The following is a 23,187-nucleotide window of genomic DNA, read 5'->3' on the forward strand; positions in this document are numbered from 1 at the left end:
TTTCCCGACAACTTTCGAAGCAAAAAGCTAACCTTCCACATCGCCCCATTCACAAGTAGCTATCAAGCACTACTGGGACGCGAAGCTTTCGCCCGCTTTAACGCAATACCACATTATGCATCCCTTACACTTAAAATGCCCGGTCCGTGAGGCATCATCTCATTAAATGGAAATATCGAGTGTTCCTCGAACATGGAAGATTGTGCGGCTGCCTTGACAGCCACACACTAAACCAGCTTTACTAATCAAAGCACCTAAACAGGTCGTTCAAGACCCCGGACATGGCTAGACGAGTCCGGCGTAAACATACAAAGGCTTACTAGCCGCATACCCCTGTACAAGGGGCTCCACGCGTATACAACAAGAGACAATAAAGCTCAATTCTACCCATTTTTGAATTATACTTTGTTTATCTAATCTAACATAGATTTTTTTGCACGATTGTTTTCAACTAAGTTCCTCTTTTTTATAGATGAACACCGTGCTACACCCATCCAGGATACGGCACAACGGAGACATAGCCGCAGACGTGCAGTAGGGAACCATTCCAAGGATTCTTTTCAGATTAAGACCTTGCGTAAACCTTTTTCACTGTCTCTTGTTGATAACATCCCCCGATTTTTTGTTATAACCGAGGAGGAAGCTAGCGTCTTGGCATGTGGCCATGTCAGAATTTTGCGCGTACCTGGACACCAGGTACTTCTTACTCAGGGCTTTGTTCAGCCCGTTTTCATAAAGACCGAATACCTTAGGGAGTGTTCGGCGTCGCGAGTTTGGCCCTATATGCATCAGCTCCGAATCATGTCTTTGGTCAAATGTTGGGTTTGCCCAGCTCCTGTGTTTTGCTGCCTTACGTTCCGCTCTATCGGCTAAGGCGGCACTAGGAGAACTACTGCGATTGTGCCCCGGTTCGGCCAGGCGAGCACCTCAGTAGAGAAAGCCGAAAACTGACTGTCATGATATAGCATGAGACTGGTCAACCAGTCGATGACTTGCTGGAATCTTTAGGATTCCTCCGCATTAACGAAGGGCCGTTTCCTGGTCAGGCATACACGCGCCCCGAATTCGGGTGAGCGCAGTGCCCCTAGGGGCTATATAGTAGCCCCACTGTCAAACTCCTATGGCTAAGTGAAAGTGATAAAGCATTATAGTCCGGTTGCCTAGTTCGCTGCGCTATCACCTCCTTTGTAGGACCAAGACGTTGGATCAAGTGTGAAAATGCGCCTTCTGCGAACACCCCCGCATTATATGCGTGGGGGTTGAAGCCAATGACTGCCATCTTTCAGGTTATATACACATATACATTAACGGCCGCATAGGAGGTATTCTAATTCTTGAAAGCACAAGTATAAAAAGCTTTTATATTCCATCGAAACATTGTTTTACAATAATACATGTTATTCGAACATAACATCCTTCGAGCATTGCGTCTCTATTAAACGAGCGCCCTGCAGAACTTCCTCAAAATAGTGCTCGGCAGGCACTCGGCTTTCGTCCGAATCTTGGGATGCAACAGCACTGGCCTTCATCTCCGCCCAGTATGTCTTGACATGGGCAAGAGCCATCTGTGCACCCTCTATGCACGTTGACCTCTTCATTGCATCAATATGCGGCACCGCACCAAGGAACTGCTGCACCAAGCTAAAATAACTCTTCGGCTCGGGCTTTTTCGGCCACAGATGACTCACGACATGCTTCATGGCGAGTCCAGATAACCTGTTCAGCTCCGCCCATGCGATCAAACGATCGGACACCGAAAGTGGGTGCTCTGGATTGTGGAACTGCGACCAAAAAAGTTCTTCCACTTCGTGGTCATTTTGATCCCGGAAGTGTTCAGTCGCGTCTGCGGCACTCGCCGCCAAGTCCAGATAAGTTTTCGCCGCACTCCACTTCCGGTCCAATGGAGCATATTTAGGATCCCCGAACTTCATCCGCAGCATATAGGGCTTTCCAGCCGTGATATCTCCGGCCTGACGTAGCTCCTCCTTCATAGTTCTCATCGCAGAGCGAGCATCTTGGCCTCAGCAGTGACCTTCTCTAGGTCCTTCTGTGCCACCCTATCTTCTTTTTCAAGAAGCTTGCAGCGGTCGGCAGCATTCTTCAATTTTACAGCCATCTCGGCCATTTCCTTCTTGCTCTGGCAGTGAGCAGCCTGTTCGGCTTTTAGCTCTTCAGCCGCCTTTAAGGCAGCACGCATCGCTTTTCCTGGCCTGCCCCTTGGCTCGGGCAAGTTTCGCCCGAAGGTTCTCCATGGCAGCGGCACCATCTGCATTAAGCACACATGTTATAAGGTACGGGCATCAAGCTCCTCTTACCAGATGTCTTTGGAGACATTACATACCTTGTGCCTCATCCAGCCGCTCGTTGACAAGCGCGATGTCGGCATCTGCCACGTCAAGTTGCCGCTTTAGCTCAGCAAATTCATCAGGCCGGCTAGCCACCGAACACTACGCCACCTACATAGGAAAGGCGACATATTATACCTGGGATTATGATCCTCTGCGCGCCGTCATTTCTGACAACGCACAGAGTCTCAGGGGCTACTATCTACACAGGGCGCATCTCATATATGTGGATCTGTCAAAAGGTACACCATTTCGCGTACCTCAAAACCTGTCAGTAAACTCCTGGCGGCCTTGTACAACCCGCTTTCCATGGAGGAAATCCTTCTAATCACCGTATTCATCAATGCACGGTGTTCTTCTGAGATAGACGCTCGCCCGAGCAGATCCTTCAGCTCCTCCGACCGTGCACCGGACGGTGCCGGACTCGTCCGATGGCCTTTTTCGAAGGCCGGATTCGGAGAAACCCTCCATGATGACACCTCAGGGTCGCCCGCCTCGCAAGACGGTACAGCTGGGGGAGGCGTTCCGCTCTCCATCATCTCCGAACATAGATCCCCTGAAGATGAGCTCTGCTGAGAAGGGCTAAGATCCGAACTACAAGGTAAAATTTCGGTTATCTTCCTCAGAAATAAAACAGGGATATCTCTCATTTTAAAACCCCACTCTGTACTTACGGCTCGGTGGAGAGCTGATCCCCTTGGGGGCGCAATGCGACTGGGGCACCCCCCGGCGCCGGACCCTCTAACGAAGATTTCTTCCCCCGCTTTGAGACCATGGTCTCCGGGTCTTCAGAGGCGGTCATCTTCTTCCCCTGGTTAGAGGAATTCTCCATTCCTCCTTTCCTGACAGCCTCCTTCGGGGAGGCGGTAGCTTCCTTGTTCCCCTCTTCGCCTTCTTCCAAAGGCACAACCTCTAGCATCCTAGTTAACACGGGATCCGGCTTAGTCTCAGGGAGGGGGGTCGGACATCTGATTAGCTTTGCTTTCGCTATCCACTCATGTTTAAGGGACAACTCTCTTAAGGGCAATTTTATAATAAATATACGTATAGCGTGTCCGGGTACAGGACTACTTACTTGAGTATCCGGGCGATTGTAGCTTAGACCTGCGTCCTCGGACGAGTCCGGACACATTGCTTGTGATCCGAAGAACAATTTGTACATCTCCATGGGCGTCGCGCCCACAAAATGTTGGAGGGCTCGCGATCCTTCCGGATTAAACTCCCACAGGCGGAGGGGGCGACGTTTGCAGGGCAGTATGCGGCGAATCAACATAACCTGCGTCACTACAGCCAGATTGATATCTCTTTCTAGGAGATCTTGAATGCGGCCCTGCAACAAGGGCATGTCCTTGGACACCCCCCCAGTTAAGCCGTCTATTGACCCATGACGCTAGCCGTGGTGGGGGACCCGAGCGAAAAGTAGGTGGCGCCACCCACGTAGTGCCCCTGGGAGCTGTAATATAAAACCACTCTCGTTGCCATAAGCCGAACTCCTCTTGGAAAGAGCCCTCGGGCCATGGAGCGTCAGCAATCTTGCTTATAACAGCACCTCCTCACTCTGTGTGCTGCCCCTCAATCGTCTTTGGATCTACCTTGAAGGTCTTAAACCACAATCCGAAGTGAGGAGTAATATGGAGGAAGGCCTCACACACGATGATGAACGATGAGATTTGGAGGGTGGACTCCAGAGCCAAGTCGTGAAATTCCAGCCCGTAATAAAACATGAGCCCCCTCATGAAGGGATCGATCGGGAAGCTTAGCCCATGAAGGAAGTGAGACATGAACACCACGCTCTCACCGGGCTTGGGAGTGGGAATAACCTGCCCTTGAGCAGGCAGCCTATGCGAGATTTCGCCGGTTAGATACCTAGCGTCTCTCAGCTTTCGCACGTCTTCTTTCGTAACGGAGGAAGGCATCCACCGGCCTTGGAGGTCGGAGCCGGACATTGTCGAAGTTCTGAAGCGCCTGAATCTGGAGCTTTGGGTGTTGGAACTCGAGGCGAGAGGCGGATTTGATCGGGATTGAAAGGGAGGAGTCGAGCATTGGTCTCTTTATAAAGAGGTTGAATTCCAAGAGCCCTCCCCATGACCGTTTGGGACTCACTTTCGATTAAGGAGACATGCCAATGGCACGGTTGGGTTACCCACGCCCGTATTAATGAGAATCCAGGAATAAGGGGACACGATCTCTGCTTTGACAAGAGGTGCCAAGGAAACCTCCTCGCTAAACGCGCTGAGGTGGGACAGTAAAACGATTCGAATAAAGACTTAGCCGTGGCATAATGTCACGCTGCAGAATACGTCAGCAGATTAGATTTGTACCAATATTATTCTCTCTACGATGGTATGTGGAACTTATCTTGCAGAACCGGACACTATCCTTGTGTTCAACATCTTCTACAAAGTATTCGAAGGAGGAACCCGCCTTGCAATGCCTAAGACAATTTGCGCGCCGGACTCGTCGTCATTGAAGGCTGGTTCAGGGGCTACTGAGGGAGACCTGGATTAGGGGGTGTCCGGATAGCCGGACTATGACCTTCGGCCGGACTCCTGGACTATGAAGATACAAGATTGAAGACTTCGTCCTGTGTCCGGATGGGACTTTCCTTGGCGTGGAACGCAAGCTTGGCGATACGGATATGTAGATCTCCTCCCATTGTAACCGACTCTATGTAACCCTAGCCCTCTCCGGTGTCTATATAAACCGGAGGATTTAGTCCATAGAACAACAATCATACCATAGGCTAGCTTCTAGGGTTTAGCCTCTCTGATCTCGTGGTAGATCTGCTCTTGTACTACCCATATCATCAATATTAATCAAGCAGGAGTAGGATTTTACCTCCATCGAGAGGGCCCAAACCTGGGTAAAAACATCGTGTCCCTTGTCTCCTGTTACCATCCGCCTGGACGCACAGTTCGGGACCCCCTACCCGAGATCCGACGGTTTTGACACCGACAGATGGCAAGAGCTAGGGCTTACATGGATCCCAACAGACCTCGCCATGAGGGTTCTTAGCTTGCACACTACCAATGATCATACTATATCTTCAAGCTGAGCCCCTATACACATCGCTAGGACAAGGCCACGGCCAGGTCTCCTGGGCCCTAAGTGACGTTGTCTCGGCTAGGGGGTCTCTTTCCATGTTGACTCTGCGCTAGGTGGGCCGGGCTAAGGACCCTGTTGTCGGTTCTGTCCTGGGCCACTTTGTGCAGCCCATGGCGATCTCTAAGGAAAATCAAGAAGCCTTGACGTTCAAGACAAGGACTCATTATTAATGGAGGATTCTCCTCCACCGACGTAGCTGACTAGGACTCCTGTAATCCGAGGCCTCCGGTATTCTTATATAAGCCAAGGCTGGGCTAGTCATATCATTACATCTAGAGACACATTATGATCTCAAGGTAGATTACCTGTACCTTGTGCTTCATCCCAAAGCAATACAAACACAAACAAGATGTAGAGTTTTATCTCTTAGGAGATCCCAAACCTAGGTAAAACCCCGTGCCCACAGTTAGCTCAGGAACCCCAACTCGAGATATGCTCGATTTGACTCCGACATTAGTGGACCATACAAGCCCCACTAAGTAGTCGTTGTGATATGATGGGAGTCAACATCAACTTTGATCTCAACTGAGATCATGGAAAAATTCATCCATGTAGACAAAATGCCCAGTATGCCTGGTTCCTGTTCGACGGAATGACCCATCAGGAGACAGTACAAATTTTGCTCTATTTTGTATCATTTCGATTGAGGATGAGTTAGTTGCATATGCCATTGAATCAATAAGTTGCATCCATATTACGTTAGTTTATTTGGAATCATAGTCATTTTAGGAAAATTTCATGTCGGACATGATCAATGAGGGGCAACAAGAGCCTACAGACCCTACGGAATATGACTTGGGGGAACCAAATTGTCCTACTTTTGATGTTGGGGGAATATCCGCACTAAGAAGAAAAGGGCAAAGATACCCAAGCAAGAGGTCCGACATTCACGACAATTGAGGATGTTTTGTTGGATAAATCTTGGTTGGCTACAAGCTTGGACACTATATTGAAGGAAACATGTCCTAGAGGCAATAATAAAGTTGTTATTTTATATTTCCTTATTCATGATAAATATTTATTATTCATGCTAGAATTGTATTGATCAAAAACCTAAATACATGTGTGAATACATAGACAAACACTGTGTCTGAGCCTCTACTTGACTAGCTCGTTGATCAAAGATGGTTAAGGTTTCCTAACCATGGACATGAGTTGTCATTTGATAACGGGACACATCATTAGGAGAATGATGTGATGGACAAGACCCACCCGTTAGCTTAGCGTATTGATCGTTCAGTTTTATTACTATTGCTTTCTTCATGTGAAATACATATTCCTTCGACTATGAGATTATGCAACTCCTGGATACTGGAGATTAACGGTCATAACATAAACTCAGTGATTATAAAGATACTCTACATGTATTTCCGAAGGTGTTTGTTGGGTTGTCATAGATCGAGATTAGGATTCGTCACTCCGAGTTTTGGAGTAGTATCTCTGGGCCCTCTCGGTAGTTACATGATGATGTATTATGAAACGAGTAAAGAGACTTGCCGGTAACAAGATTGAACTAGGTATGAAGATACCGATGATCGAATCTCGGGAAAGTAACATACTGATAAACAAAGGGAATAACGTATGCTGTCATAATGGTTCGACCGATAAAGATCTTCATAGAATATCTAGGAACCAATATGAGCATCCAGGGTCCGCTATTGGTTATTAACCGGAGAGATGTCTCGGTCATGTCTACATAGTTCCCGAGCTGCGCCTCGCGCACCCACGCCGCCATCGCAATGCACGCCGGCTTCGTCGCCAGCGCCCTATCCGGCTGCCTCCTCGCTAGCCGGCTCGCCAGCTGCCTCACCGTCCGCCTCGTTAGCCGGCTCGCCGGCTGCCTCGCCGACCTCCTCGCCAGCCAGCTTGCTGGCTGTCCCGCAATTGTTGTCTCGCCCCGTCACTCGGGCTCGAGCCGGCGTTCATCGCCCGAGTCTACGGTACTCTAGCGACGAGTAACTGCTCGCCGTCTCCACCACTGAGCTGTCCCTGATCCCCGCGTCCGCTAGAGCAGCCCTTCGTGATCCACACTGGCTTCCCACGATGCAGGGAGAGTTCGACGCTCTTCAGCGGAACCGTATATGGACATTGGTTCCTCGGCCTTCTCGCGCCAATGTCACCAGCGGCAAGTGGGTCTTTCGCCATAAGACCTGCTCGGATGGTACACTTGAGCACTACAAGGCCCGCTGGGTGGTCCGTGGCTTTCGGTAGCGTGCTGGTATCGACTTCACTCAGACGTTTGCACCGGTTGTTCAACTGAGCACGGTCCACACTGTTCTCCAGCTGGCGGTTTCCCGAGGCAGGCCGGTTTATCATATGGATGTCTCCAACGCCTTCCTTCACGGCCATCTTGAGGAGCAGGTTCATCACGGCCACCGCCTTATGTATGACAGTGCAAGCCCTGACATGGCCCTTATACTGCCCTTGCCAAGCAGAAGGGCAGCTCTTCCACTCCCAATGCATACAGTCTATGATGCCAAGCATCCCTGGGAAGCTCCTGCTGGCATTCATCGCCAACAAACGGGTTGTATCTTCAGTAGTCGGCTCTCTCAAGTACTCAGGGCCAAACACATCAATAATAGCCTTGCAGAACTTGTACATGGACTCTAGGCATGTAGACTCGCTCATACGGATGTACTCATCAATGAGATCATCGGGCACTCCGTATGCAAGCATTCGGATGGCGGCAGTGCATTTCTGATAAGAGGAGAAACCAATCTTTCCAACGGCATCCTCTTTGCACTCGAAGTAGTCATCGTAGTTGACCACCCCCTCTCTAACACGGTTGAAAAGATGCCTACTCATACAGAAACGGCGTCGGAATTTCTGATGTTTGAACAACGGATTTGTTGTATCAAAGTAGTCCTTTCAAAGAAGGAAATGACCGCTCTCCCGGTTGTGATTCAACACCGGAAGGTGGCCTAAAATGGAGCCATGGAACAACGGCAGTTGGCTATTGAGGTGGTGATGGACCAACGCGGCAGCCAATATCTCCTCCTCGTCAACGGACGACGAACCGTCAGAGTCGCAAAGGAAATTGTGAAAAAAGAACTCGTCGGCGGAGTCTATTCTGTACCTTGGCAAATTGCCGAACAGCTTGCGAGCGTCGATGAAGAAGACGGCCGGCGAAGGGAGTCGCGACGCGCACAGACCAGCTAGCTGCCCTACCGGCGTCCGATGAGCGGGCCGGTGAGGGTCTGGCCGGGGACGGCGAGGCGCCTACTTGGTTGCGGTCGCGGCTGTGTCGGGGGAGCGGGGGTGTCGGGGTGGGAAGCAGTCGGTTCCTGACGGCAAGACGGCGGTGGCGACGTCGGAGGTGGCGGCGTTTGCTCAGAGGATGTTACGGTCGCCGGCAGCTGGCAGAGTCACCGGAAAATGGGCGGCAGCGGCGACGAAGGAGGCGGGCATGGTTGATGTTGGATGGAGGGAGGCGAATGTGCCACCGACCAGCGGGCCCGGGGGAGGAGAAGGCGAGCGCGCGCGCGTCTGTCTCGTGTTCGCGCCGACGCAAATCCGGCTCAAAAATGGGCCGGGAATGGATCGCCCGCGGACGAAAAGTGGACACGCGTCCGTTTGGATTGACGTGTTGAGCTGACTTTTGTGTCCGCGCCGATCCAAACGGACGCCAGCGGATGAAATGGGTCGCCCCGTTGAAGTTGCTCTTATGGTTGATACGAGTTTGCAAATACAAATGAAATCTTTAGGACCAAACCTTGGATTCGAGCCGTGTAAGAACAACCGTGTGTTTACTTTTGGATGTGAGCCCGGTGATATATTTGTGGTATGTTGCTCTTTTTATCTCTTGAATGATGAATGTTCAAATTTAGACGCAAAATAAGAGAGAGGTTTTGTAAGCCAAAACGGAAAATATGTTTCGGAAATGAAGATGGCGCGGATCTCGAGGCTAGATCGAACGGCGTGGAAGACAGGAACGTGCTCGCAAGCCACAGCGACGCCACGCTGACCAGGCGACCACCCGTTCCGTCCTCTTCCTCCCAGTGACCCACCCCTACTCGGCGCGGCCTCCACCACACGTCAGGAGCGGAAGGGCGGCGGCGGCGGCGGCGGCGGCGGAGGGAGATGGTGGGCTCGGCCGCCTACTCGGCGACCTCCATCGTGGTGGTGATGGCCAAGGACAAGGGCAGGGGGAAGGGCACCAAAGGGGGCGCCGCCTCCTCCTCCGGCGCCAACAAGGTCTGCTCAATCCCCATCCCCTCCCGCTGCAATCAATCCCCCTAGAAGACGAGTCAGTTTGGCATCCAGATTGATTAATCTTGTAACAAATCTTGTGAACTCTTCTTATTTTCCGTTGATGAACAAAAATGTTGAAAGGGGACTCAAAAAACGGACATTATTCCCAGTAACTTTGTTCTGAAGTTGTTCTTTATTTTAGTCAGAAACGGGGAGTTGGTATCTTGAATCAGGGTATGTGCTGCCGCGGCCGTCCTCACATACTTGGCACCATTTTTGCAGGTCGACCGGCGGCCTCCGAGGATTACATCCAACGTCAAGCAGAATCTGAGGATCGTGAAATTCTGGAAGGTACTGTTCCTGTACAGGCCCTCCTGCATTCAGTTTCAGTTCAGACGAGACGAGACGAGAGAGAAAAGAAAGGCCAGCAATTGCATTATTGCAGTATGGTTTCCTACCTGGTGCCACCGTTACAATTTGTGATAATCAGTTTAGAGATGAGAACAGATACTGATGGGGTCGGATCATCGGATGCATCTACTGCCACTTGTGTTCAGATATGTCTGAATCTTGTAGCAGCGTCCTGTCCTGCCCATTCATCGGATAAATGCACACCAGTTGTTACAACTATCTTACCCTGGTTTTCAGGATTACGAAAGGAAGCAAACAAGCGGGCCTCAGCCTGCCACCAGGTTCCGCAAAAAGAAAATAATGAAGGAGGTGCTTCCTGATGACACGGACTTCTACGAGGACCCTTCTGCCACTCTTACCTGGTCAGGCCTGTCTTTCCTTTCATATCTAGTAGGTTGGTGATTCGACGAGTCCGCTGAACTTGTGCTGTCGTTTAATCTAGCACAAATGACGGCAGCGTGGAGATTGCCTCCCCGGTTATTCTTGTGGATGGCTACAATGTATGTGGCTACTGGGGAAAGCTTAAGAGTGATTTCTTGAATGGGAATCAAGGAATTGCGAGGCAGATGCTCATTGATGAGCTGGTATCGTTCAGTGCAGTACGAGGTTTGTACTAAAGGATTAAACCATTATGTATGGTTCAGCTATAATTCTTCTTCAAACAAAAAGAAAGGTCACATGTCTCAACTATACTGTCTATTTTGCTGCTAGAAACTGATAGGCTGTTGTACTACTTATTCTCTGGTTTGTAGTGAAAGAAAATTAATTACGACTTGTAAATATGTGTATCTATCAAAGTATATATGGAGCGCACAATCTCCTGTTACTCTCTAAGACCGTAACTGCAACGGATAATTTCCTCTCGAGGGCCATGTGGTGTTCTTTTACATCATTCATCCCAGCTATCTTATTCATTCATCACTGTGATGCTTGCAGAGATAAAAGTTGTAGTGGTATTTGATGCTGCATTGTCCGGGCAAGCTACACACACTGAAACTTATAAAGGGTAAGGTATTGCTGTGTTAGACCATTTCCACATGTCTAAATTGACGCTTTATGCTAAACATTTCCGTCAGATGTTGATGCCCTGTATATTACCATAGAATAAATGTAAGTTGAATGTTTCAACCATCCTTTTTTAGTTGGTCTTTAGGGGAACCTTAACGAACTAATTTTGCTTGAACAGGGTTGATGTGGTATATTCTGCTGACTTATCTGCTGATTGTTGGATTGAGAAGGAGGTAAATCAAATTACGAAGTTTTTCATCAGATGGAACTGAGGAAGAATGCCCCAGAGTTCTTTGTAGATTAGTTCTATGAATTCACGCCAGTGAAAAGTCCATGCAAATATTCAAGTTTAATAGGCAAAAATCCATGTTTCCATGAGGATTGTGTCACTAAAAGTCTAAAACTGTTTGTAAAAATAGCTGAGTCAGTTTCAACCAGCAGGAATGTCCTAGGCATATTTATTAGCTGTATATTCATGGCCAACTGTTCAAATCTCAATTTAACATAGGAAAATCACTAGAATGATTATAGTACGATTTATGCTAATCTGAAATTGCTGCACTCTAGGATCTAGGTTCTCCCCCACCATATTTTCATGTTATGGGCATTTTTTGGAAATTTTGATCCTACTACTAAACTTACATGCATAGCACCAATAAGTGACTTTTTAATCAAATGGGCATGGAGTGCCATCATACCGAATATATGTTATATGTGTAGTGTTACAAAGAGGTTTCTTACACTGATTCTTTCTACTAACTTAGGTTGAAGCTTTGGTGGCAGATGGATGTCCAAAGGTCTGGGTTGTAACGTCGGATGTACTGGAGCAACAATTATCACATGGTGAAGTATGTTTTTGCCTCATGATTACCTTGTTCTGTTGGTCTTCTTCCATCAAACATTCATGTACCAGCATGTGGAGTTAGATATTGTACCTTTCTTGCTATGTTCTGCTGCATTGCTTAACTGGAAACACTATAAAATTCGCTGGGTAGCATAGCTCTTCCGGAAAACAGATCATTGCCTTCCATAGAGATTGCCTAAAAAAAGTGCAACTGAGAATAATTGATGTATTGACAAAATAATAGATGTGGTCATTTGTAGGAGTGTTATCAACCTGAACTAGATGAACTCGGAAGCAGTTGAAGCTTTATGTGTAGACAAGGATATTGCTTGGATTCTTTTCATCAGATATTACTCTTGATGATCTAAGGCATGCTGTTGTTGTATGTTTTGTAGGGTGCTCTTATTTGGAGCTCTAAAAGACTGGTTAAAGAGGTAAGTTGTTAGTTGTTACTAATTTGCTTCCATGGCATCCCTTGCTCGAGGAACAATGTCAGACTTGGATATCTTATATCCATTTTGCTGTTGTCACTTCATCCTTATCTTCTACCAAATGTCTTGACATAGCCATGGTAGCTATGTTTTTGTTCTTAAATCCATGTAAGGTAAATATGATATTAAAAGGTCAAACTTGGGGCATTTGCATGATTCATCTGTCCCGGTATAAAGCCAGATATTGTAAATATATGCTACTCCATTTTTTTCTTTTATGCCGATGCAATTATCTAACAGGGGAGTTCCATTTTCCCTGCGCAGATCACCTGACAACAAATTGTCTGTCATATGGTTCTGCAGATAAAAGAATCAGAACTGGAGCTCGACGAAGAGCTGAAGGAAATCAGGTTCAGAGTCTTTCTTATTCAGTTTGAGCATCCAGGCGAAACCACATAGAAACGGCCGTGTACCATATTCTGTTAAGAACTCAAAATAGCTGCTAATTAGTATTAACTTTGAACCCAATCTTTTTGGGCTTCCTATTTGGCAGGTCAACATCATTGCAAGGAAAGATTTTTCAGCACAAGCTGAAACCTAAAGTAGTGCAAGGTTTAAAAAATCTTCGGAATCAGCTCGAAGAACAAGAGCGGAAAAAGAAGTGACGGCGAAATGTCGACCGATCGACACAAATCGCATCGAGATGCTGTAACATCGGTTGGCGAGAGAAGGGCGGGGAAGAGAAGAAGTGTATATTTTTGTACAGGGGAGGAGCACATCAACTGACGTTTGGTCCATAGCCCATAGGTCAGAGGTGCCAACTGCGCGAACATGGTGCGGCCATGATGATTGTCAACGAGGGCAACAGGCTGAGCAAGCATGCTGGCTGGCATTATGGAAATGAAAATCTGGCCATCGTAGTGAAGCAGTTTGTATAGAGAGGGAGAGGGAGGTCACAGAATGTATCTCTCTGACCTTTGTTCTGTTTGTTTGATCATAATCCTGCAGAGAAGAAAGCCATGAGCTGCATAGAAATGTAAGGTAGCTGAATTCCTTGCGGGGCTTATGAAAAAGAATACGTGTTTATATTCAAAAATAAATTTTCTATCTTCTGAACCGCTTTAGTGCCTTGTGATCGAAAAAATATGTATTTGTATCCACTGATGCGTGTGAGATTAATCTTCGCTGACTGGGTGCGGAAAAGGAGCAGGCATGGACACAATATTTTGGCTGAAGAAGGCTAACATCACACCCCACAAACAAGAAAGGGGCGATGGAATTTATTCTCAGGTCTGTTTCCACTTGACAAAGTTAACACAGAAAGAATACACACTGGATGAGTTCCCACGAAGAACACTGAGCACCGAAACATAAAAACGCGGACGATGTTCGGATGATGCCATCAACAAAGATACCATAAGCTAGAGTAAAGAGTTCAGCTGGATCCTCCCTGCTTGACTTTCTTGTATGTTCAGTAACAGCACTTCACTCCTGCAAGGTTAGTTCATATGAAGAGATTAGCAAGGTTCCAGGTTCAATTTGTCATAAAAATAGAAATCTAAAATATAGTCTATATCTTCTATTTGTCACAAATGCCCAGGTGTATATGCACGCTTTTCTTTCATCTGTTCTTGACATGATTTGGCATTTCTAAGGTGGGAGTAGAACAGGTGTCACGGGTTTTAGCTCAGATCTGATATGGTGGAACTATGATTTTTTAAGTTAATCAGATCATGGAAGGTATCTGCCACTGACAACGCAGAATTTCAGCACAATAATTAAACACAAATATTTCTACTAGCGAGTTTCAACTGAACCAGAGCATGACGCGAGCAAAACAAGCTGAGAAGCAAAATGATTGAGAGTGTACAGAGCTTCAATGCAGCGATGCAACAAAAAGATGGTTCTGCACTATTTTTAGCGTCGAACCTCCAGCTGAAAAATTCAGAAGAGGGCTATAATTCAGCTATTGCACGCCTACAGCTCAACTGAATAACAATGCTATTTCTTCCATTGTCGATTATCCTAGTAAAAACAAGATTAAACCGTGCACAATCAGATGTATGCAGCAGTCAACAGCAAATGATATGATACACCTCAATCTTTTTTTGCGTACCCTTTTTAGCATCGAACCAATATATCAGAAAAAATCGGAAGAGGGCTGTAATTCAGCTATTGCATCCCTACTAATAGCTCAACACCATAGCAATTTCTTCCATTGTCAATTATTATCCTAGTCAAAACAGGACTAGCCTGGTCCAGCTAGTCTGATGATTGCACAACAATAAGCAAGATGCAGAGGCAACTACGAAAACAGAGCAGCAAATGCTGAATTACAGAGGGCAATTCTTCTCTTTCTGTTGGGTTGTGTACTATTTTTAGCGCCGAACCAATATCAAAAAAAATTAAGAGGGCTGTAATTCAGCTATTGCATTCCTACTAATACTAATAGCTCAACACCATATCAATTTCTTCCATTGTCAATTATCCTAGTCAAAACAGGACTAGCCTGGTCCAGCTGGTCTGATGATAAGCAAGATGCAGAGGCAACAATCAACACAGAGGAACAAATGCTATGAAATGAAATGATATACCTCGTCATCGTCGTCGTCCTTCTTGAGGCGAGTGGTTCCGCCGACTTTGTCGATGGGCAGCTTCATGTTGCCAAAGGGCGTGTCGACATCGATCTTGCCCTTGATGCTGTAGCCGGTGCCCCTGCCCCTGATCATGTCCCAGACGGCAGATCCCAGGTCCTTGGGCCTGAAGGTGAATGGGATCTGCATCTTGGTGATCCCCTGCTTCTCGATCCTGGTGGACTCGGTGAGCTCCGCCTCCACCACGCTGTCGTCGCCGAGCCACATCTGGTACTGCAGCAGGTTGAGCCCGAGGTCGAAGTCGTTCTTGTTCTCCAGGCTCAGGTGGATGGTGGCCGTGGTCTCCTCGAAGGAGAAGTGGTGGAACTTGATCTTGTCCACGTCCACGTCGGGCTTGTACGGGACCGGGATCTCCCCGGACTTGTCCAGCGGGATCTTGATGCGGCCGAACACGGGGACGTCAACGAGGAAGACGACCCGGAGCAGGTAGGGGATGATGCTCCCGGGCTTGATGTCCGCGTAGGTGCTCCGGATGTCGTCGAAGTCGAGCGTGATGGGCACCTTGACCGTCTCCTCGCCGTGCGCGCGGACGGTGCCGGCGTCCGGGATGAGCCCCGCCACCAGCTTCCGGCCGTCGCTGTCGATGAGGTAGTCGATGTCGACGAGCGGGATGGGCACCGGGTTGGGGTTCTTGATGAGCACGTCCACGACGAGGTCGGCGCGGTGGAGGCCGATGTGGGGCACGTGTATCCGGGCCACGTCCGCGCTGGGCTTGCCGAACCCCACCGCCTCCTCGATCTTCTCCCCGATGTCGTGGATGAAGTCCTTGACCTTGTCGATGAACCCGCCGCCGCCCTCCTCCTCCTTGTTCTCTTCCTTCTTCTTCTTGTCGGCGGCGGCGGCGTCGTCCTTGCTGCTCTTGCTGAAGAGGCCGCGGTCGGTGACCGTGTTGGGGTTGTCCGACGAGGAAGACATGGCTGGCAAGATCAAGGAGCTTTGCTTCAGATCCCGGCCGGCCGAGATGGAAAGTGAAGATCTCACGAGTATTCTTTGGGATCAGACAAGAGGGGATGGCGATGGACTGCGGAAGTACCTGCGGAGGGGAGGAAGGGGATCCGGCCGGACGGAGCGAGTGGAGATCGCGTGCTGGTGGGGGGCCGGCCGGCAGCTGGAGCGTGACGAGTGGAGCGAAGCAGGGAGCACGTGCAGGGATGGGGTTGGCCTGCCGCTTCGCTTCCACCTCACCTCACCTCACCTTAATTGGTCGGTCGGTCGCCAAGGAAAGAAAGGAAGGAGTCAAAGCCACCAAGAAAGTGACTGGAATTCGTTCGGACAAGAGGAGGACTCAGGCCAACTGCAGCGCACGACCCCTTCCCGTGCAGCCCCGTCCGTTTGGGACAAAACGAATAAGCCCCACGGTCCAGCGTGCGACGGTCTGAATCCATCTGGTCCGTTTTGTGTCCGGGTCGACTCATTTCGAGCGCAGACATGCGTCGGATTTGTGTCGCAGCGGACAACAAACGGATGCGCCGCTCGTCTGCTTTGGGGCTGCGTGGCAGGCGGCCACCTACCTCCCACCGCCCGACATTAATGGGCACGCGCGGCCGTCCTCACCTGACATCCGCCCAGGCGCGCGGTAGGCGTCCTTCTTAAATAGGGAAGCCGTGGACCGGTCGCAGTCCACGCTCTCACTCCAGTCGCCCGCGACCTCCTCGAAACCGGACACCCAAACCCTAGCTCTCCCTTCCCCTTCCTTGAGATCGCCGGCAGCCCGCAGCCATGGTGCAGTGGAGCTTCGGCCGCAAGGGGGCGCATGACCATGAGGCTGGCTCGTCCTCGGGCCGCCGCCGCAGTAGCGTCAAAGAGGAGCCCGCATCACCACCACGCTGGGCCCCTGCACCTCCCGCATTCTCCATCGCCCCTGCAGCTGGCGGCGAGCGCAACCGGCACTACGTCCACGCGAATGTTTGCCGTGGTTATTGAGTTTTTTCACAAGCCTTATAAACTAGTCCGACTCTCCCCAGCTGGCCGATGTGGGACTAAACAAATGAGCGTTTGTTTTGCCCACGGTGCTGTCCACCTAAATCTAGACGCCATCAGGCGCGCGATGGGCCGCCAGTAATAGGCTGGATCTCTCTTGATGTGGCCCATATTAATGGAAGAGCATAATGGGCTCTCGTGTTTTTTCATTACTAGGGAATAACGAATGATGCTTGGACACTAAAAAAATACTACAGTTTTTGCCGCACATGGGGGGAGGGCACATGCCCGTTTAGGAACAAAGGGATCAATAAATCCTTCGGGGTGTTCTCAGTTTATGGAAGGCGGATAAAGCAAACTTGTACATGAAAGAGATTATGCGATCAAGTTGTTGCCATGCGTACACGTTGCCAAGATCATAGCTCCAAAAGGTTCATGCTAAGCTAGCTTAACGTGTCTTTGGTTTGACTGGATATATAAAAAGGATATGCAACATGCATAATTTTCTACACAGATATTGAGATTTCACTTGTTGTGACCTACATAATGTTGACCGCTCGTTATTGTACACTAAAGATAAAAAGGTTTGAAGAAGGGATTCTTTCGGGTGATACCAGAATCCAATGCTAGTGTTCGAGAGAGTTTCCTCACAAGTCTTAGATGAGTTTGTTAGGTGGTAACATAAGCAAATTAGATTAATGAAACGTGTTTTTGCGTTATGACCGAATCACAATTAAGATTAAGGAACAAAGACAATTTTTTTTTGAAGGAATATACTACATGTAGGGGGACTGAAACGAAAGACTAACCCAAAAACATGTAACAATAGATTAAAAAGGCTAAAAAGTTACTACAGAGAGGATGTATCTGCAATAACAAAGAAGAGAAAGCGTGTGGATCTAAATTTAAAGAGGCAGTATTGAGGGCCTCTCTGATAGAGAAGGGAAACTAAAGGGCCTTTCTATAAGAATAGTAGCACACGCAAGTGCAAGAAAGAAGGTTCCACGGACTTCCGTGAAAAATCTCAAAAAAATTTGGACCATTTCTCGATTTGTGCGTGTCATCCTTGCGCAGGGGCCATGCTAATCTTCTCTGTATCGTTCCAATTTTATCGGATGTCCCCGAAGGGACGATGCTAGCTGCCGCGCTCTGCCTTATAAACTAGTCCGACTCTCCCCGGCTGGCCGATGTGGGACTAAACAAATGAGCATTTGTTTTGCCCACAATGCTATCCAGCAAAACCCAGACGCCATCAGGCGTGCGATGGCCCGCCAGTAATAGGCTGGATCTCTCTTGATGTGGCCCATATTAATGGTAGAGCATAATGGGCTCTCGTGTTTTTTCATTACTAGTGAATAACGAATGATGCTTGGACACTAAAAAAATACTACAGTTTTTGCCGCACATGGTGGGAGGGCACATGCACGTTTAGGAACGAAGGGATCAATAAATCATTCGGGATGTTCACAGTTTATGGAAGGCGGATGAAGCAAACTTGTACATGAAGGAGATTATGCGATCAAGTTGTTGCCATGCGTACACGTTGCCTAGATCGTAGCTCCAAAAGGTTCATGCTAAGCTAGCTTATCGTGTCTTTGGTGTGACTGGGTATATAAAAAGCATATGCAACATGCATAATTTTCTACACATAGATTGAGATTTCACTTGTTGTGACCTACATAATGTTGACCGCTCGTTATTGTACACTAAAGATAGAAAGGTTTGAAGATGGGATTCTTTCTGGTGATACCAGAATCCAATGCTAGTGTTCGAGAGAGTTCTCTCACAAGTCTTAGATGAGTTTGTTAGGTGCTAACATAAGCAAATTAGATTAATGAAACATGTTTTGGCGTTATGACTGCATCATAGTTAAGATTAAGGAACAAAGACAATAATTTTTTTGAATGAATATACTACATGTAGGAGGACTGAAACGAAAGACTAACCCAAAAACATGTAACAATAGATTAAAAAGGCTAAAAAGTTACTACAGAAAGGATGTATCTGCAATAACAAAGAAGAGAAAGCGTGTGGATCTAAATTTAAAAAGGCAGTATTGAGGGCCTCTCTGATATAGAAGGGAAACTAAAGGGCCTTTCTATAAGAATAGTAGCACACGCAAGTGCAAGAAAGAAGGTTCCATGGACTTCCTCAAAAAAATTTGGACCATTTCTCGATTTGTGCGTGTCATCCTTGCGCAGGGGCCATGCTAATCTTCTCTGTATCGTTCCAATTTTATCGGATGTCCCCGAAGGGACGATGCTAGCTGTCGGGCTCTGCCTTATAAACTAGTCCGACTCTCCCCGGCTGGCCGATGTGGGACTAAACAAATGAGCGTTTGTTTTGCCCACGACGCTATCCAGCAAAACCCAGACGCCATCAGGCGTGCGATGGGCCGCCAGTAACAGGCTGGATCTCTCTTGATGTGGCCCATATTAATGGAAGGGCATAATGGGCTCTCGTGTTATTTCATTACTAGGGAATAACGAATGATGATTGGACACTAAAAAAATACTACAGTTTTTGCCACACATGGGGGAGGGCACATGCACGTTTAGGAACGAAGGGATCAATAAATCATTCGGGATGTTCACAGTTTATGGAAGGCGGATGAAGCAAACTTGTATAAGAAGGAGATTATGCGATCAAGTTGTTGCCATGCGTACAGCGTTGCCAAGATAAAAGCTCCAAAAGGTTCATGCTAAGCTAGCTTATCGTGTTTTTGGTGTGACTGGATATATAAAAAGGATATGCAACATGCATAATTTTCTACACAGAGATTGAGATTTCACTTGTTGTGACCTACATAATGTTGACCGCTCGTTATTGTACACTAAGGATAGAAAGGTTTGAAGATGGGATTCTTTCGGGTGATACCAGAATCCAATGCTAGTGTTCGAGAGAGTTTTATCACAAGTCTTAGATGAGTTTGTTAGGTGGTAACATAAGCAAATTAGATTAATGAAACATGTTTTTGCGTTATGACTGAATCATAGTTAAGATTAAGGAACAAAGACAATAATTTTTTTGAATGAATATACTACATGTAGAAGGACTGAAACGAAAGACTAACCCAAAAACATGTAACAATAGATTAAAAAGGCTAAAAAGTTACTACAGAAAAGATGTATCTGCAATAACAAAGAAGAGAAAGCGTGTGGATCTAAATTTAAGAAGGCAGTATTGAGGGCCTCTCTGATAGAGAAGGGAAACTAAAGGGCCTTTCTATAAGAATAGCAGCACACGCAACTGCAAGAAAGAAGGTTCCACGGACTTCCGTGAAAAATCTCAAAAAAATTTGGACCACTTCTCGATTTGTGCGTGTCATCCTTGCGCAGGGGCCATGCTAATCTTCTCTGTATCGTTCCAATTTTATCGGATGTCCCCGAAGGGACGATGCTAGCTGCCGCGCTCTGCCTTATAAACTAGTCCGACTCTCCCCGGCTGGCCGAGGTGGGACTAAACAAATGAGCATTTGTTTTGCCCACGATGCTATCCAGCAAAACCCAGACGCCATCAGGCGTGCGATGGGCCGCCAGTAACAGGCTGGATCTCTCTTGATGTGGCCCATATTAATGGAAGAGCATAATGGGCTCTCGTGTTTTTTCATTACTAGGGAATAACGAATGATGCTTGGACACTAAAAAAAATACTACAATTTTTGCCGCACATGGGGGGAGGGCACATGCACGTTTAGGAACGAAGGGATAAATAAATCCTTCGGGATGTTCACAGTTTATGGAAGGCGGATGAAGCAAACTTGTACAAGAAGGAGATTATGCGATCAAGTTTTTGCCATGCGTACACGTTGCCAAGATCATAGCTCCAAAAGGTTCATGTTAAGCTAGCTTACCGTGTCTTTGGTTTGATTGGATATATAAAAAGGATATGTAACATGCATAATTTTCTACATAGAGATTGAGATTTCACTTGTTGTGACCTACATAACGTTGACAGCTAGTTATTGTACACTAAAGATAGAAAGGTTTGAAGAAGGGATGCTTTCGGGTGATACCAGAATCCAATGCTAGTGTTCGAGAGAGTTTTCCCACAAGTCTTAGATGAGTTTGTTAGGTGGTAACATAAACAAATTAGATTAATGAAACATGTTTTTGCGTTATGACTGAATCACAGTTAGGATTAAGAAACAAAGATAATAATTTTTTTGAAGGAATATACTACATGTAGGGGGACTGAAACGAAAGACTAACCCAAAAACATGTAACAATAGATTAAAAAGGCTAAAAAGTTACTACAGAAAGGATGTATCTGCAATAACAAAGAAGAGAAAGCATGTGGATCTAAATTTAAAAAGGCAGTATTGAGGGCCTCTTTGATAGAGAAGGGAAACTAAAGGGCCTTTCTATAAGAATAGCAGCACACGCAAGTGCAAGAAAGAAGGTTCCACAGACTTCCGTGAAAAATCTCAAAAAAATTCGGACCATTTCTCGATTTGTGCGTGTCATCCTTGCGCAGGGGCCATGCTAATCTTCTCTGTATCGTTCCAATTTTATCGGATGTCCCTGAAGGGACGATGCTAGCTGTCGCGCTCTGCCTTATAAACTAGTCCGACTCTCCCCGTCTGGCCGATGTGGGACTAAACAAATGAGCATTTGTTTTGCCCACGATGCTATCCAGCAAAACCCAGACGCCATCAGGCGTGCGATGGGCCGCCAGTAATAGGCTGGATCTCTCTTGATGTGGCCCATATTAAAGGAAGAGCATAATGGGCTCTTGTGTTTTTTCATTACTAGTGAATAACGAATGATGCTTGGACACTAAAAAAATACTACATTTTTTGCCGCACATGGGGGGAGGGCACATGCACGTTTAGGAACGAAGGGATCAATAAATCCTTCGGGATGTTCACATTTTATGGAAAGCGGATGAAGCAAACTTGTACATGAAGGAGATTATGCGATCAAGTTGTTGCCATGCGTACACGTTGCCAAGATCATAGCTCCAAAAGGTTCATGTTAAGCTAGCTTACCGTGTCTTTGGTTTGATTGGATATATAAAAAGGACATGCAACATGCATAATTTTCTACACAGAGATTGAGATTTCACTTGTTGTGACCTACATAATATTGACAGCTAGTTATTGTACACTAAAGATAGAAAGGTTTGAAGAAGGGATTCTTTCGGGTGATACCAGAATCCAATGCTAGTGTTCGAGAGAGTTTTCTCACAAGTCTTAGATGAGTTTTTTAGGTGGTAACATAAACAAATTAGATTAATGAAACATGTTTTTGCGTTATGACTGAATCACAGTTAGGATTAAGAAACAAAGACAATATTTTTTTTGAAGGAATATACTACATGTAGGGGGACTGAAATGAAAGACTAACCCAAAAACATGTAACAATAGATTAAAAAGGCTAAAAAGTTACTACAGAAAGGATGTATCTGCAATAACAAAGAAGAGAAAGCGTGTGGATCTAAATTTGAAAAGGCAGTATTGAGGGCCTCTTTGATAGAGAAGGGAAACTAAAGGGCCTTTCTATAAGAATAGCAGCACACTCAAGTGCAAGAAAGAAGGTTCCACGGACTTCCGTGAAAAATCTCAAAAAAATTCGGACCATTTCTCGATTTGTGCGTGTCATCCTTGCGCAGGGGCCATGCTAATCTTCTCTGTATCGTTCCAATTTTATCGGATGTCCCCGAAGGGACGATGCTAGCTGTCGCGCTCTGCCTTATAAACTAGTCCGACTCTCTCCGGCTGGCTGATGTGGGACTAAACAAATGAGCATTTGTTTTGCCCACGATGCTATCCAGCAAAACCCAGACGCCATCAGGCGTGCGATGGGCCGCCAGTAATAGGCTGGATCTCTCTTGATGTGGCCCATATTAATGGAAGAGCATAATGGGCTCTCGTGTTTTTTCATTACTAGTGAATAACGAATGATGCTTGGACACTAAAAAAATACTACATTTTTTGCCGCACATGGGGGGAGGGCACATGCACGTTTAGGAACGAAGGGATCAATAAATCCTTCGGGATGTTCACAGTTTATGGAAGGCGGATGAAGCAAACTTGTACATGAAGGAGATTATGCGATCAAGTTGTTGCCATGCGTACACGTTGCCAAGATCATAGCTCCAAAAGGTTCATGTTAAGCTAGCTTACCGTGTCTTTGGTTTGATTGGATATATAAAAAGGACATGCAACATGCATAATTTTCTACACAGAGATTGAGATTTCACTTGTTGTGACCTACATAATATTGACAGCTAGTTATTGTACACTAAAGATAAAAAGGTTTGAAGAAGGGATTCTT

General features: G+C 46.9%; 2 protein-coding genes and 5 non-coding genes across 8 annotated transcripts; 1 reads left to right on the forward strand and 6 right to left on the reverse strand.

Annotated features, from left to right (window-relative positions):
* The first annotated feature begins 9,441 nt into the window (after positions 1 to 9,441).
* LOC119312793 (uncharacterized protein YacP-like) lies at positions 9,442 to 13,451 on the forward strand. Of its 2 annotated transcripts, none has more exons than XR_005151440.1 (10): positions 9,442 to 9,644; positions 9,924 to 9,992; positions 10,290 to 10,414; positions 10,495 to 10,658; positions 10,989 to 11,058; positions 11,239 to 11,293; positions 11,825 to 11,908; positions 12,300 to 12,338; positions 12,660 to 12,745; positions 12,889 to 12,989. XR_005151440.1 is itself a non-coding variant. In XM_037588558.1 (10 exons), exons 1-10 carry the CDS (start codon positions 9,531 to 9,533, stop codon positions 12,998 to 13,000), a joined length of 879 nt encoding a protein of 292 aa, XP_037444455.1. In that variant the 5' UTR covers positions 9,442 to 9,530; the 3' UTR covers positions 13,001 to 13,451. The 2 variants fall into 2 exon arrangements, 1 of the variants encoding a protein (XP_037444455.1); XM_037588558.1 differs by having other exon boundaries at positions 12,699 to 12,745; positions 12,889 to 13,451.
* A 141-nt stretch (positions 13,452 to 13,592) lies between these two features.
* On the reverse strand, positions 13,593 to 16,180 carry LOC119312792. Its single transcript, XM_037588557.1, has 3 exons — positions 16,023 to 16,180; positions 14,930 to 15,906; positions 13,593 to 13,826 (listed from the first exon to the last, which is right to left on the reverse strand). The coding sequence occupies exons 2-3, from the start codon at positions 15,902 to 15,904 to the stop codon at positions 13,821 to 13,823; spliced, it is 981 nt and encodes a 326-aa protein (XP_037444454.1). The 5' UTR covers positions 15,905 to 15,906; positions 16,023 to 16,180; the 3' UTR covers positions 13,593 to 13,820.
* A 1,757-nt stretch (positions 16,181 to 17,937) lies between these two features.
* On the reverse strand, positions 17,938 to 18,040 carry LOC119313165. Its single transcript, XR_005151548.1, has one exon. It is a non-coding gene; the product is annotated as a U6 spliceosomal RNA (small nuclear RNA).
* Positions 18,041 to 19,064: 1,024 nt separating this feature from the next.
* On the reverse strand, positions 19,065 to 19,167 carry LOC119313166. Its single transcript, XR_005151549.1, has one exon. It is a non-coding gene; the product is annotated as a U6 spliceosomal RNA (small nuclear RNA).
* Positions 19,168 to 20,201: 1,034 nt separating this feature from the next.
* Positions 20,202 to 20,304, reverse strand: LOC119313171. Its single transcript, XR_005151554.1, has one exon. It is a non-coding gene; the product is annotated as a U6 spliceosomal RNA (small nuclear RNA).
* Positions 20,305 to 21,339: 1,035 nt separating this feature from the next.
* Positions 21,340 to 21,442, reverse strand: LOC119313183. Its single transcript, XR_005151565.1, has one exon. It is a non-coding gene; the product is annotated as a U6 spliceosomal RNA (small nuclear RNA).
* Positions 21,443 to 22,476: 1,034 nt separating this feature from the next.
* On the reverse strand, positions 22,477 to 22,579 carry LOC119313176. The gene has a single exon (XR_005151559.1). It is a non-coding gene; the product is annotated as a U6 spliceosomal RNA (small nuclear RNA).
* Positions 22,580 to 23,187: the final 608 nt, after the last annotated feature.

This window comes from Triticum dicoccoides, chromosome 5B (genome assembly GCF_002162155.2).
Source record: "Triticum dicoccoides isolate Atlit2015 ecotype Zavitan chromosome 5B, WEW_v2.0, whole genome shotgun sequence".
Taxonomy (NCBI): domain Eukaryota; kingdom Viridiplantae; phylum Streptophyta; class Magnoliopsida; order Poales; family Poaceae; genus Triticum; species Triticum dicoccoides.

Bases quoted from the DNA above. Each gene is read 5' to 3' on its own strand.
- LOC119312793 (XM_037588558.1), top strand. From the start codon at position 9,531: ATGGTGGGCTCGGCCGCCTACTCGGCGACCTCCATCGTGGTGGTGATG. The intron at 9,993-10,289 runs GTACTGTTCCTG...CCTGGTTTTCAG, and splicing joins GGATCGTGAAATTCTGGAAG to GATTACGAAAGGAAGCAAAC. The intron at 11,294-11,824 runs GTAAATCAAATT...CTACTAACTTAG, and splicing joins ATTGTTGGATTGAGAAGGAG to GTTGAAGCTTTGGTGGCAGA.
- LOC119312792 (XM_037588557.1), bottom strand. From the start codon at position 15,904: ATGTCTTCCTCGTCGGACAACCCCAACACGGTCACCGACCGCGGCCTC.